The sequence below is a fragment of the Xenopus laevis genome, chromosome 7L (genome assembly GCF_017654675.1).
Source record: "Xenopus laevis strain J_2021 chromosome 7L, Xenopus_laevis_v10.1, whole genome shotgun sequence".
Classification (NCBI taxonomy): domain Eukaryota; kingdom Metazoa; phylum Chordata; class Amphibia; order Anura; family Pipidae; genus Xenopus; species Xenopus laevis.
In genome coordinates this window covers 86,953,277-86,969,727 of record NC_054383.1, presented here as the reverse complement: position 1 = coordinate 86,969,727, position 16,451 = coordinate 86,953,277, and the positions used below count along the sequence as shown (strand labels likewise).

Sequence of the window (16,451 nt, the reverse complement as noted above, 5' to 3'; positions counted from 1 at the left end):
TTGACAGCGCTATATAAATAAATGATGATGATAAATGATGATTTGAAGGGTTCAGATTTTGGTTTGAATGAACACTTAAGATTAAGCAGAACCTGAATCCTGCAAAAAGTGTCAATGAAAAAAAAAGAATCCGTGAAATCCAGTACCAAATTTTGGACTCAGTGAAGCCCTAACAGAAAGTTTGTGATAATTACAGGCCCGGGTTTGTGGAAATGGCACAAAGGCCCGGGCCTAGGGTGGCAGAATTTTAGGGGGACGGCATGTCGCCCAACCACACCCACATTGATTCGGAAGCACTGGAGATCGCGGGAGAAACAATCGTTTTTAAAATTTCCTGTGCTCCAATCCTCAGTACTCCAGCACATGCTGAAAATTTGCACATGTGCACAAAGGAAGGGGAAGGGATGGGGGAGATGAATGGCAGGAGGCCTAGGGGCTCCTGCTATGTAAATCCATCCCTGGATAATTCTGAACACCATCTCTAAAATCTACGAAAAAGAATCGAAACATTGAAACTGTTGATATTTTTGCCATTAATGTAAATGTGTTGGTTTGGTTATCATCAAGTATTTTGTTTTTCTTTGCCATATTGTAAAAAAAACAAAATTCCAACCTGTATATGACCAATTAAAACTGAATTGAGCAAACAATGTAAACCACAATGTGCAAGGTATCACAGGCTCATTTACGAACAGGGGCAATATGCAAATGTAAAAATTTTACAGAGAATTGTGCTTGCCAAGAATAACATAAGCAAAATGAGCGTTAAGCTCTTTCTGTGTGCACATAGGGAACCATAGAACCAAGAGAGAAGGCAGGTGTAAGGAGCAAATGAAGCCTTGCTCAATGTGCAGGGCTCACATGTTTTTGGTCCACTGATGCTTGGTGCAAGTGCTTTATTATGGTGTTCTGGTGTGTGCTAACTGTGCACAAGCCCTTATAGTTCTTGTTAAACGGCATGTAAAGCCAAAAAAATAAAATCCCATTTTTACTTTCTTTAATGAAAAAGAAACCTATCTCCAATATACTTTAATTAATAAATGTCTACCGTTTCTATAAAAAAAACTGACTGTATGCAGTGAAGTTCTCCCTTCATTTACTTGCTATGACTGCTGCAGATAGGAAACTTCAAAAATTCCCTAACTGCTCTGCAGGGAAACAATCATACTTTCAAAAGGCAGGGGGGAGGGACTACCCAGAATTCGAGCAGCTCCGTTTGTTTCCCTGTAGAGCAGCCAGCGACCGTGTTTCTGAAGAGTTGCAGAAAGTTTGTTTTGAACAATACAAAAACTATAAAATACACATTAGATTATTACATGACAACACAGTCTGCATATTCTGATTTTTAATCAGTTTTGCTGTTGGCTTCTATGGCACATATTATTTGACTTGTGCTGTTCTGTGAATTTATGAGGATCACTAAGCTTAGCCTCCCAACAGCAGCCCAGACCACTGAGCATGTGCATGGTCTTGCAAAAATGGTTTAACAAAGTTACAAGATGGTGACCACCTGTGGCCAACTTTGAAAGCATAAATCATTTGTTTAATTAGGCTTCTGGTGCAGTAAGTTCATGTTTATGTTTAGTATACATAATACAGCATTTCTGGTATTATTCTAATTTGACTTTAGTTTCCCTTAATATTAGTTTCCCGTTAATGCGATTAAAGGTTATTGGTTTTAGACACCATTTTAATCATTTTCTGAATTAAAGAAAAAATGAATTTTAGTTTATAGTTTCAGGTTTCAGGTTGTACATTAATTAGGAGTTCTGAGGCACATAGATTCCATGGAAACCATAAGGCATCTTAACAGGCACTTCAGCTCTACCGATCTCAACAAAATCTTTGGCATCCAAAACAAGGAGGAATATGTTTTTCTCCTAAAAAAAAATAAACAAATAATAATGGATTAAAACTATTGGTCACATAGTGTGTACAAAGTAGAAAAAGTCATCTACTGAATAACCATTTGGTCTAAATGAAATGTGTGTCTTTAGAAGGCATCAGAAGTCCAGAACAAATATGGCTTACTTTTATTTATCTTATGGGACAGGGCTGATATGAGACTTACTACAGAAACCAGTCCTAAGTGACTGAATTTCTAGCCCACCAATGACAACGTTGCTTACCTTTTGTGTTTTTTCAGCCCTCCTTCCCCAAAATCTGGAATAGAGCTTGCACCAATGAACAAGAGGAAAAGGCATAGGAACCCAGAAGGTTAAACTAGAGATGCAGAAGCCGGTAACTATGAGAAGATGCCCCACACTCCAAATAAACTAGAAAATAGTGTGGCATGCTTTACAAATCTTTTCAAATCCTACATCTTGTGTTCTAAAAGAAATAATTCAGATCAAGTCAGATATAGTCCCTGTTATACTGTCCCATCCTGCCCCTCTTGAACCTGAAAACATAAGAGGATTTGTTATTCTGTAAAATGGGACAAGTCACCTAGGGTCTGAATACCTATAATACAGTTAAAAAAACAAGATAAATAAATGCAACTATATATATATAGACTGTAATCTAGTTTGGGCAAGGTCCTCTTTACCTCTTGTACTGGTTGTTTTTGTATTTAACTCTGTATGTTCAATATATACACCCATTTATTGTGCAGTGGTGCAGAATATGTTGGCACTTTATAAATACATGTTAATAAAAAAAATATAACATATGTGTACAGCTTCTTCTGTTACCTGATGAGGGGTAAGGACTGCCGAGAGAATGACTCCACTGTCTTCCTCGGATGAATCTGGATAAGGCACAAAAATAGGTTCTGAAGGGTAAAAGCCTTCCTCACTCCAAACCTTTAGGGAGAAAGCATAACATTACATAAGTTATTAGTAATACGGAAATACATTATGTTACTAAAAGTATTGGACATATGCCTGTCCAATTCCAAAACAAAGAGTATTAATGTGAAGTGGGTCCTCCCTCTACTGCTATAACAGCCTCTACTCTTTTTGTAAGGCTTTCCATTTGTTTTTGGAACATATTGGTAGAATATGGTTTCATTCAGCCACTTCAGCATTACAGAGGCACTGATGTTGGGGAGAGGGCTAACAGTTGGCATTCCAATTCAGTTCCGGGGTGGGGGTGGGGGGTGTGTGTGTGTGTGCCGCACTCAGTTGGATCAAATGGAGTTTTAGCTGCATACAGGCAAGCTGTTAAGTGGGTGCTGCTTCATGTAAAAGATATGTACATAAAAAGCGTAAGAGTGTGAATAAGAAGAAATATGAAAATATCTAAAATACCCATATACTATATTATTTATTTTTATTTGATTTCAGTGACTTAAAGGACAAGTCAGCACAATGGAGGGTGCCAATGGGTTTATCTCTTACCCTGGGCTGGTACTCCTGTTAACCTATAAGCACAATAGCCTGGGATACAATCTTTTGAGCACCACACTGCCATCTCTGCTGATGACTACAATCCCCTTAGCTGTCCCAGACACCGGGCAGAAGATCCCTAGGGCATCAGTAGAGTTGGCGTTGTTCTTAAGACATTGTATCCTGGGCCAATGCATTTTTTCAACAGATGGAAATGCTGGCTCAGGGTCTAAGGTAAGTGCTTATATTTACTTGGAAGGGGGTGCCCAACACATTAGCACCCCAGTGTATTTAAGCTGAATGCTGACTTGTCCTTTAACAGAAAAAAACACTGATTCCTGATGTGTTCTTTTCCCTTTATTCTACCACCTCATAGCCACCAGCTTCTTCCCACTGCTGACCTTTTTACATTTCCTTTTGTTCTCCTTTGAGAATTCATTTTAATCTATACAAAACTAACAATTCACATAAACCATTTGTGTTTGAGCTGACCCGATACAAATATAGCATACCTTAGTTGTCTTAGTCTGAACATCCACTTTGACCAGAGAATCTCCAATGAGGTGCTGAAATCCACATGCATACAAGTAGCGGTACTTTCTGGTGTTGTATTTAGCATAGTTTATCTGTGGAAATTCTAAGCCCCATTTAAGTGTGTCATCATGTAGCTTTTCATGGGTACACCACACCTATAGTATGCAAGCAACCAAAGATTTTAGTTCATGAGTGTGCAGAATGCTCTAAATGTTACTGCACTGTAAGTAGATGTATGCTTTATGTGTACTTTATAAAATATACTAAAACAGCAGTCCCCAACCTTTTTTCAAGCAAGACAATTTTTACAAGGACCGGGGGAATGTCTATGCGTGGGTGCATTTCAGGCTTACCAAAAAAAACTGTCCAAAAAGTATATTGGTCCTTCTCACAAATATTAGTTAGCTTCCTGGGCATCACACGTCGGGGAGCTGGGTTTGCAGGTAATTATGGCCTTATTCATTGTTTTTGCAGCTATTACAGTCTGCAGCTGGGACCAGAGGCAGCCCGCAGCCCGGTGGTTGGGGACCCCTGTACTAGATTAGTTTTCTCAACACTACAATAGATGGAATGATACAAAAATGCAATCTGCTGGTTTTGGAAACAGATCCCAGTACCCCTTACCATCTTTCAGTTATGAAACCAACAAGTGGTGGGCAGAAGATTAAAATGTCTGGTAGAATATTAAACCAGATCAAGGTTTGAACTTGTTTTTACTGTTCATTTTGCAAGAATATCTGCAAGAATGTACCCTTTGTGCATGAAAATCGACATCAGTCTTATTGCAGTTATTTAACCTAGGGTGATTATTGTGCAATTCTTGCATGCTGATATACAGTAACATTGTATAATGTGCTCTCATGGCCAGTACAAAGACCAGGGAGCTGAATAACCAGAGAACAGGTACGATTTACAATGAAGTATTTTCTATGCCACTTGAGTTGGAGAGCTGATTGTTAAATTATAAAATTTCGCCCAGAGCTTACTCTAATATATGTTCTAAAGCTGCCCTCAGAAACCAACCTTTCCATCAGCTTTTCTCACAGCAGTTGCACTTGAATAATTCAAACACTCAGTTTCTTGTTTACTATTTATGTCTGCATTAAGTGGGAGAACAAATCTGTGTGGGTAGGCCTTTGGAACTTTTTCACAGATCTAAGAACAGAACAATTGATTAGTGAGTAAATAAGCAAGTTATATCATTCATAGTATATTTTACAGGCTGACTACTCTCTAATATGGCAGACCATGTCTTATTACGGCATCAGAGTCAAACTCTGATAATCTGGAGCATGCTACAACCCATTGTACTAATTTGCATAGTCTGAAGGCATTGCGATCTATATTAGCAAATTTCCAGTTTAAAACAAACTAGCACATAAATACATGCAATCCTAGGAAAAAAATAGGAAACAGTATTGAGCTGTCCACACTGTTCTATCAGGATGGAAGCAGGACAGAACGTCAAAATTAGAATTTTCTAATACAGTGAAGGTTAGCTGCCTAGTTCAATTGTTCAATGTTACAGGAGTGATAGAATGGAGGAGAGGAGCTTCCTGCATCAGTTCCCACATTCACTCTGTGATTCAGTAGTTACAAGTTTCAAAGTTTGATTACGGTGCAATGATTGTGAAATTGGTTATAGTCACCTACAGTTAATTGTATATGCCTGGAAGCCATTCAGGCATTCCCCAAGTTGAAATGGAACAGTTACAGCAACAAAATTAGGTAATATTTTCACCTCAGTCAAAGCTTGGCCAGATTTTCGAAGATTTTGCAGGCTGAACATGTCAATGGCTCCTCCCCCATCCATAGAACAGAGGTCAAGAACGATGCAGCCCTGGTCCTCATAGGCATTTATTTGATGGAATGACATGAAGGGCTGGGCACAGAAAGTCACAGGGTGTGGCTAAAATTGCAAAAATATATAGTAAGTCAAATGACTACCTTATGGTAAACACAACTTCCATAAAGTCATGCCTTTAAACAAGCGATTATATTTTATGGTAGTTTCCCAGAGACTAGAACCTTGCAATTGTGAATGCACATGCCCCAAACTGGCTCTGGGGCACTCACTGAAAATGTATGTGAGCCTACAACACGGCAACCCACACAATATGAGTTGGCTCCTGGCAGAAGCCCCAGGCAAAATCCTGTGATAAAATGTCTGCCAGTGAATAGGGTAGCAGCAAATGATAGGTTACAGCTTACATAGTTCTGACACATGGCACTAGGCTGTATACCTTTCCTGTTTGCTTATTCACCACATGGAATAAAGTCGGAACATCTGGATCCCAGCTCATGATGTCTGAAAATGATTTTCCTTTAATTTGGTTGATGAGTATTTTCAGTAGGTTTAACTTCAGAGGTAGCTCTATAAAGACCACATAATTCTCAGTCATTCCTGTGGAGAATAAGAATAATCAGTTAATTTTAATTTCACTTTTTAAGGTGCTCAAAATCAGGAAGTGAAACCAATGAAACTGACACGGTATTGTAATAAGTTAAATGAAGAAACTTCCATACAGAGCGTCATTGTTGTACAGGGTTAAACAATGGTATCTTCCCAGGTCCATTTTCTACTACCAGACCCAATCCATACTCTCAATTTGACTCGCAATGATGTACTACCTGCATACTTGTTTCCTGGACCCAACCCTTGGCCTTGCTAGCGGCAGTGCTCCCTGCTGGAATTACAGAGGCTGACCAACAGGAGAGTAGACTTGTGAGTGCTGGACTGGTCTGTGCAAAAAACTACAACTCAATGCATGATGATGTGGCCACTCACACACAAGGTACTGCATAGTAGTTGTCTGCCCAAACAAAACCCAAACTAAATAATGCTGGTATGACTGACAGCCTTCCCACAACATGACAATGGGGACCCTTCTGCACGTTGAGTATTCAGTGGGTACCTTACCCAATACACTCTACATTGCAGAACTGAGCCTTGGCTACTGTATATTACAAAGAGGTTACTGTCTGCATATATCATCCCAGTGTTGGAGTGCATTTTATATGTGTACTACTGTTTCCTCACTACCCTAAAGCAACACATGCCTTTCTCTTCATATTGTTCCTTTTATACAATAATCCTAAAAACATGGCCACGCCAGCACTTAAGAGCCCAGACTGATTGGTACATCTACACTCCTCTTTCTGTTCTTGCTGCAGAATGTATTAAGAACCGTGGCATCCAGATGTGCCAGTGTTCTAAAGCAAGATTATGAACACATGAACATGCATACATTAAGTTAAAGTACAGCAATCATTAGTACTTACATGTAAAGATATATATATATATATTGTTCTTTATAGAACAGTCTATAATTTGCATAATGCATTCGTTTCTAGTATGTTTATGAATTAGTCTTGATATTTTAAAAAATCTCACCAAAACTATGATAGTAGGAAGGTTTCCCTTTGTTTTGCGGTAATATGGAACATAAAACTTGAGCACCTTCTAGAGTTTCCTCTGTTCCTGACTTTTGAGCAGGTACCTTAATAATGTTGTAACATGTTCCTAAAATAATACAAAAGACAATTTAATATAAAATGATGCAGTATTTCTATTATAATTGTAATAGGTAATATAAAAGCGATGGATGCCTTTTACAATATGGTAAGGTCGGCGTATGCGCTCACATGGGGGTTTGCAGGCAGATGATAGGACCCAGGTGGCCTAGGGGCACCAAAAAAGGAAATCCAGCAATGAAAAAAGATCATGTCAAAGTAATTTTACTTGCTTTTTCTGATGAAGTAAGTAGGAAGGTGAAGAGTGGGGTTGCAGTGGATGTGATCTTCTTGGATTTTCCCACAGCTTGTGATACAGTGCCACATAAACGTTTGCATTATAAACTAAGGTCTGTTGGTCTTGGTAATGCTGCTTGTACATAAAAAAAAAATACCGTGTACAGATGGTGCTTGTCATTCTGTAATTGGAGTAGGGTTCTTAGCAGTGTACTGCAGGATTTTGCAGTGGTCCTTTTAATTCCATCCAGTATCTGCCATCCTTGCAAAGGGATCTGGACAATCTGGCAATCTCTTGGCTGCTGAGATAAATATACCCAGGCCACATATAACAAGTTGGACACATACTTGATGGAGATGGGCCTAGGGGGTTCTTTTGGATAACAGACCTAGCTGTAGCAAGTAATAGCAATAAACAGCTGGAAGAACAAGCAAGGTATTGCCCTATATTAAAATGATATAGATTAACAGGAGGAGAGGGTACTTTTTCCCCTTTACAAATAACTGGTAAGGCCCCATCTAGACTATGCAGTACAGGATTGGTCTCCAGACTCTCAAAATGCATATTTTTGAAAAAGAGAAAGTCTAAAAAAAAAAAAAAAGTGATTAAGCTGATTAAGGGTTTTCAGTTATGAAAAAAAATGTACATATTATCACTCGAAAACGCAGACAGGGGTGTTTTCATGAAATACTGTAACAATCCTTGTGTCCTCATTTCTTTCTTACAATGCAATAATGTACAATATACAGTAATTTGCTTCTATACTCTTACTCACCTTGCTTTCCATAAGAATTTCCCATGTTGTATGAAGTCCCATCAGGGTCATAATGAGGATGTGCTGTTGCCCCATTTACAGCAATAAATTTTGTCCAGTCAACCTCAAATATATAATAAACAATATTTTTCCTTTTAGAAAATTGCAATAACCCAAAATAGCACATAATATGTCATAACTTCTTTCAATCATACCCTTTACTTTATTAATTATTCAAGATGCCTCTTGTACAGTGCTACGGAATATGTTTGTGTTTTAGGGCTCTACTACATCCACTAGCCATCTGCCCCATTTATTCGTGTCTGAAGACATTATAAAATAGTCTGAGGAAGGCCTGACTAAACAAAGTCATCAAGTGAGTACACTGTACAGATCATATGCCAACATTTCTATCTTTATGAATGAAACCTTGTAGCAAGACTGTATTTATACGAACACAATAAACTCTCTTAATAGGCAACCAAAATTTGAAAAAAATGTAGTTAAAAGTTTATATGTCAGAACACAGAGTTGCTGTATGAATTTCTATACATACCATAGCACCCCTAATGAAAGGGGTGGTTAACCCTGAATTTAATTTTTAGTATGTTATAGAATGGGCAATTCTAAGCAACTTTTCAATTGGTCTTCATTATTTATTTATTTTTATAGATTTGAATTATTTGCCTTCTTCTACAAAATTATTGGTACTGCTACTTTTAATAACATCTTTCTTTTCAGGTCCTCTCCTATTCATATTACAGTCTCTAATTCAAATCAATGCATGGTTGCTAGTGTAATTTTGACCCTAGCAACCAGATTGCTGAAATTGTAAACTAGAGAGCTGTTGAATAAAAAGTAACTCAAACCCCACAAATAATAAAAAATGAAATCCAAATGCAGATTGTCTCAGAATACCACTCACTACATTGTACTAAAAGTTAACTCAAAGGTGAGAAACCCCTTTTAATTTATTTTGTAGCTTAGTCTTGTTCAATCTAGGTTCCAGGTGTGGTGCTTTCCAGTCTCAGTAACATCAGCTGATAAAAGAGATGAGAGTTTTAGAAAGTGTCGTAAGGAGGTGGGAAGATTGGGAGATCCCAGTCAAAAATAAATCTTTAACCATAAACTGCAAGATCTGTGTGTTTGGTGAAGTCACAAACAAACAGATCAAGGCCCTATTTGGCCACCCACACACTAGAATTGTCTGCTCCAATCATTGGCCTGATATGGAGGGCCTATAGACCCACAGGATGAGGACTGCATCAATGCACCAATGCGTCCTCATCAGATGGGAAAATCAAGCCTGCCCAATTCTTTGCCACATATCAGTCAGGCAGGGCTGTTTGTGGACCAATACACAGACCAATAAGCTGCTAAGTACTTCTGGACAATAAATTCCATGAGAAAGATTTTACTCCTAATTCAATTCCAGATTTTCCCATAAGCCTTAGTGAAGTTTTCTTGTAATAAACCATTAATAAAGTTTTCTTATCTAATTGAACCAAGCGCCAGACTTCTATTAAGTTTTCATGTTTTATATCACTTACCTAATTTAAATGGCTTTACAGGACATGGTCAGCAGATGATGCAATATTAACTGCCAAAGCAAATTGTAATGCTGTATGTCTCATTATTTGTTAATTTTGAAAACTATTACATTTTGTATTACTCTTCCTTCCCTATTATCAGGATGTGTACTTAGGTAAGTGGTTGGTATTTGGAGGTAAGTATTTTGCTGCAAACAACTTTTCAAAATGATCTGATTTGCATCAAAACTGCGGGGTGCATGCACACACTTCTGTTACCTTTTCTAAAGTGCTCAGAGTCTCTGGTTCCACCTTGCGCATGAAATTGGTCTCAGTGCTGACATAATAATCACCCTTATACTGTACATAATTGACACTACAGTTATCAGTGGAATCTGCAACAAGATATTAAATAAAAATGAATAAGATGTCATAAATATAAAATAATATAAAGTACAGTAGGTCTGTCATTTGGTGCTGGTTGGCGCATTTAGTTATTGTAAAATCACCAGATATCAGTACGTTTTTCAACTCTAGCTTTGTGCACTATAGTGCTGCTCTTCAGTCACACAGGAACTTTGGTGGAAGATGCCAACCCTGTAATTCTCACCTTCATTAAATGAATGCACAGAAGCATATAATTTAGGGATGCACCGAATCCAGTATTCGGTTCGGGATTCGGCCAGGATTCTGCCTTTTTCAGCAGGATTCGGATGAATGCTTCTGCCCGGCCAAACCGAATCCTAATTTGCATATGCAAATTAGGGGCGGGGAGGGAAATTGCGTGACTTTTTGTCTGAAAACAAGGAAGTAAAAAATGTTTTCCCCCTTCCTACCCCTAATTTGCATATGCAAATTAGGGTTCGGCTTCGGTTCAGTATTCCGCCAAATCTTTTGTGAAGGTTTCGGGGGTCAATTCCAGTTTCAGCTTGGCCTGCTCCATACCAGACTTAAAAGCTGCAAAAACTAGCTCGCTAGAAAGAGCTTTTAATTTTTTTCCTCTAGTACAGTAGCCTTTTATTATTGCCTTGCAAACCAAGATATATTTTACTTTTTAAGTAGCAGATAATCAACAGGCGTGGCATAATTCTAACCCCTTGACAAATACTGCTACATTGCCTTATATGTTGTATGATAAAGACATTTTAGTGTGAAGATGAGTGCTATCTTCCAAGACATGCCTATGGCTGTGGTTAATGGTCACAGCCCCCAAAAATGTAAACGACAATTAGCTCAATATATATTTTTTTGAAAGACCCCTTTAAGTGAAAGTGCTACAACAAGTTATAGTAATGCATATGCCATCACACTATAAACCAATAGTTCCTCAAAGTTTGGGAACTAATGCTTCAACCTATTGTGGTGATTGGCTTGTTTCTGAGCCCCATTCCATAAAGCACATTCCAGAGGGGAGTGTGTACATGAGATACCTCCGTTTAACGGAGACCTATAGCATGGTATATTTGACTTATTTTAACAATATACCTACGGAATGTATGCATTATAAAACATATACACTTAAATTAAATACGTCAATTACCTATTTTAAATCTGGACATGAAGCGATCATACAAAGACTTGCAAGGATCTGAAGATGCCAAAGTTCCAAATTCAGAGACCACAATTCGATTCTGGCTCTTGTTTACTTTGTAAACATCACTTTCAAGGAACTTGCTCATATATGTGACTGAGCCATTCTTAATTTTGAACTGGTGCATAAGAGCCATGCCGTCAAACCAGTGATTGTATCTAAAATGAAAGTAGAGAAATATATGGTTATTTAATAAACACACAAGAAAAACAATGGATACAATTTTGCACCAGATAAGGCACAAGCATATGTGGCAGTTGGTGAAAGGCATACAACATGCATCTGGTACAAAAGGAGTGGCTCATGGCAAGACATGTGCATGGACTTATTTGCCCCTCTGATACAAGTGATTAAAAATTTGCAAATGAAGTTCTGTGTGCCTGATGAAGGCAGTTCTGTACTGCGTCCTGGGAAGGGCACTTGTTAAAAAGTTGATACTGACCTGTCAGAGCTTTTCTCTGGGAATATTCTGATTATACTGCAGCATCTATTAATAACAGATGTTACTGTAGATCCAAATTGGGTTTGTATCAAGTGATGATATAAGTAACATCCAAAGCTTTTCTGTTGGAATGAAGATCCGTTTGGGATGGGGTCATTTTTTTTGCCACATTGGGGGGGGGTTATTTACTAAAATTTATCTAATAATTTAAATAACAAAAGCTTGACCGAACTCATATCCCCGATTTTGCCTTATTTATTAATAAAATAACTTGAATAAATAGGATAGGTAAAAAAAACGATAAAATTGAACGAAAACCGCAGAATTTGGATTATCAGGCTAAACCCAGCGCAGAACGTAATATCTTTCAATTGGGATAGGGACATCTCCCATTCCCTTATACATGACCTTAACAGGACTGAGATTGCGGATTTGGGCTTTTTGCAGGGTATAATAAATCTCGGAAAAATTAGTTTTTTTGACCATGAAATTCGAGTTTTTGCCCCAAAAAGTCCGACCAGAAAAATTCATGGTTTAGTAAATAACCCTATGTGTAAGGTGTCTTCATTCTATACCTGCCTTCTTCGCAGACTGTGGGAAATGTGGGACTTTCAAAATGATACATTCATGTCATCAGTGAACTCATTCTTACCAAGAGCAGTTTCTAAATGCCTTTTTCCACTGATGTGGCCGGATTTTGGGCTTTAATAGCTGGAAGTATGGCATATTGTTAAGGCAAAATGTTTAAAGCAATGTTTTTTAAACCTGGTTCCAACATTTTGACAGTTCGTAACAAGCTCATATTGCCTTTCCAGCCATCCTGTCTATAATTCAAAGAATATCTAGGACAGCAAGGGGCACATTTACTAAGGGTCGAAGTGAATTTTCGAATTTAAAAACTTCGAACTAATTTTTGGGTACTTCGACCATCGAATAGGCCTAAATTCGACATAGATTCGAAGTAAAAAAGTTCGACTTCGAAAATCGAAGTACTGTCTCTTTAAAAAAAGTTCGACTTTGACATTTCGCCACCTTAAACCTGCCAAATTGCTATGTTAGCCTATAGGGACCTCCTAGAACCTATAGCCAACATTTGGCTAAGTTTTTAGAAGTCGATGTAAAATCGTTCGATTCAAAGGATTTCATCGAATGATCGAACGATCTAACTTCGACCGAATATGGTCAAATTCTATTAAAAAAAACCTTCGACTTCAAATATCGTTTTTTACACTTCGAAATTCAACCCTTGATAAATCTGCCCCTAAGTGTTCACCCCGATTCACACCATAAAATAGCCTCAAACAGGGGTTTCAGGGGATTCTCCACAAATCTCATCTCTGCTCAGACAGAGCCCCTCAGGCACTACTCCAGGAGCTAATACAGGATCTAGCCCCACAGTTTTAGAACCAATACAATAATGCAATGCTTTACTTTACCAAAAGCACTGCTTTCTTTCCTAGGAAATAACTGTTACCCTATAAGCTGTGTTTCATATTTATCTTAAAGGGCAAGGGCTCCTGTAAAAATTCTAAGATGTTAAAAACATAAAACAGATTTACCTTGTATCTTATAATGCAGCCCATATTAAAAAAATATATGAATTTATGGCTTACTTGTCATCTCCAAATTCAAACTGACCGGGCCCATTCCGCAATAGACTGCCATTGATCCACGCAGGAATTGTCCCCGAGACTGCAGCTTGTACTGGCTGTGGAGTTTCTGCTACAGTCTGAAAAAGGGGAGCTATGCAATCAACTTGTGCCTGTGAGGAGAAATATACTTGCTGTCTATTTAATGGTTTCTTCAGGCCTGAAAGAGAAAAGAAAGCGGATATACTCATTGAAAACAACACTTAGGGGGTTATTTACTAAAACTCGAATGGATCTCGTTTTTTTATTCAAACAAATTCGACTTAACCCCCATCCAAGAATTTAACTAATTTATCAATAATTCTTTTTGAAAAAGCCGGAGCAAAAAACGGCTCAACAAAATTGAGCGTCAATTCGAATCGTACAATTGACTCTCAGAAAACTCAACTTTATGGGATTAGCCAGCGCAAATCACGTCAAGAGACAATTCATCTGACATTGACTTCTATATGAACTCGACAGGTTTGAGATGGAGTATGTTTGGATATGGATTTTTAGCAGCTTTGGGATATAAGATGTTTTTTCAGTTGAAAACTTAATTATTTTTAGCAATTCAAGTTTTTGTTTTGGATGAAAACTTAATCAATAGGAGTTTTTTTACCCTGAATTCACTGATTCCAGTTTTTCCCATTCAAATTTTTTCATAAATCAGAAAACATTTGAGTTGTGAGTTTATTCAAGGTATAAAAAAAACCTCACAAACCTCTTAAACTCAACCTTTGATAAATAACCCCATCGGTGATTCAGACTGGCTTCAGTGGACAGATATTTTGCCAAGTTTTACATTCCCGAGCCCATGCAGTCCATACTACAAAATTGTGCAAGTTTTTTAATGTAGTCCCGTCTGAGGGCCCCTACATCAAGTCCATCCAATATTGGCTTTTGGCCTTGTACCTTGTGTAGATACGATTTCTCAGGATTCTTGGAATCTTTTAATGATATCATGTATTGTATGTACTGTAGATGAAGTACGTTGAGAAATGTTATTCTTTATCTGTTGCAATATTTGCCTGCCGAATGTTTCAAACAGTGATGTAACCATCCCTAGTGGTGTAACTAAAGAGAAAGCAGACCCTGTGGTTGAAGGGCACCCCAGGGCCATGTAACTGATAAGTGATTTCAATATACAGTAACATCTTGTTATACCACTCTCCATTTTTACCTCTATGAGACCAAGCCTCTCTGGGATACTCTTTCTTTTCAATGATTTTTATTTGCTTTTTGGCATATAAAGAGACAAAAAGTTGCAACTATCTAGTTCACCTAGTTCAACCAGGTGGAAGGGCTACTCTATTTCAGCATTACACAACTTTTCCAGCCTTTTGTTGCCCAGTGTCTTGTTGCTGACATCAAATTCAAAACTATTCAGAAAACAATTACATTTCTCATTGTTGTCTTTGTATTATCTGGAATTGACTATATGGTTTAAATGATTTGCAAATCATCCAATTTAATTTTTATTTAAATTTTAGTGTTCCAGCTTTTTTTGAAAGTGAGGAAGCTTGATGAAAGAGGAAGCTTGATGTCCCAGAGCTAGACGGGATTTGGAAAGATTGTGTGATCTATTTATTAAAAGGTCTCTGATTTCTCATGTAATCTGGTATCCTACATAAAATATAACATGCATATACAAGTATGGAACCCCTTATCTGGAAACCCAATACCCAGGAAACTCATTATTATGGAAAGGCCTTCTCCCATTTAGTCCATTTTAATGATTTCCTTTTAATTTGTAATAATAGGTGTTTATTGTTTTATTGTAGTAGACTAAGGGTTTGGTGATATGAATTATGGGAAACCCCTTTATCCAGAAAGTCCCTGACCCCATCTAAAAAGCAAATACTCCATAAGGCTACAAATGTATTGTTATTGCTACTTTTTATTACTCCTCTTTCTATTCAGGCCCTGGAGTTCTGGGGGTATTTATACATGGAATGGCAACTGTACCATTCTGTTATGTTCTGGAGGAATACATGAAATTGCCACTCTGTTAATTTAGCTGCACGCTGCGTCTGCATCGTGTCGAGTTGGATCAACGCTGCAACTTCATCCAATATATCTATCTCTTACCTTATTTCTGTCGCAGAATAAAATGCTAAATAACTATAAAATCACAAATAAAAGACTAAAGCCAAATGCATGCAGATTGTCTCAGATTACCCCCCTCTGCATCACCCTAAGGTTAACTCGAGAGTGAACAACCCATTTAAGGCTTTGAATGTTTTTCAATCAACTAATTATTGATTAATGTGATTAGAATCATTTACAGAAATGAAACTCTTCTGTTTTGATATTTGATCAACCACTCCGATGTGATCTATTTCATAGGGGTGGATATTATTTCACAGAATACTGGCAATAAATAAGGTTCCTTGTACTACTGCGACGCACAGAGGCCTTTCATAAACCAAAGTCCGTTAAGGTAATTCCCATGAGAACGTTAGAATATAATGGGATATAACATAGACAGAAACGTTGTCTTTAGAATCAGACACACAGAGACTCACTTGCGGCCCCCTCCCGAAGAACCCGCAATGCTGCCATTGCCCTCATCATGCTCAGAGACAGTTTAGCAGCACAACACACTCGATTACGAAACAGAAAGTCTTTCTGCCTCGCTATTGGCTGTGTGTCTTAAACCCGCCTCGCCATTGGCTGCAAAACCAAAACATCAGCTGATTCCAAAGGTCCTCATTGGCACACTGTGCTGATTCTTAACCGTGTCAATATTTTGTTCCTGCTCTGCACTGGTTACATTTTTCTATTATAGCCTACTCTTCAATTGTTAGCAGGGTGGTTATAGCTCTCTCAGAAGCGTTGCGAATTGTTTTAAACCACTGATTCAAACTTTAGCCCCGCAGCATTCTGGGAG

General features: G+C 38.0%; 1 protein-coding gene across 1 annotated transcript; it reads right to left on the bottom strand.

The window, feature by feature from the left end:
- Positions 1-1,521: 1,521 nt before the first annotated feature.
- bco2.L (beta-carotene oxygenase 2 L homeolog) lies at positions 1,522-16,404 on the bottom strand. The gene is given in 13 exon segments (NM_001093565.1): positions 1,522-1,880; positions 2,694-2,804; positions 3,842-4,018; positions 4,887-5,018; positions 5,605-5,772; positions 6,107-6,267; positions 7,258-7,386; positions 8,390-8,492; positions 10,177-10,292; positions 11,438-11,613; positions 11,616-11,646; positions 13,544-13,739; positions 16,087-16,404. Coding segments are annotated over 12 exon segments (1,458 nt in total). The 5' UTR covers positions 13,578-13,739; positions 16,087-16,404; the 3' UTR covers positions 1,522-1,760.
- Between the last annotated feature and the right edge of the window lie 47 nt (positions 16,405-16,451).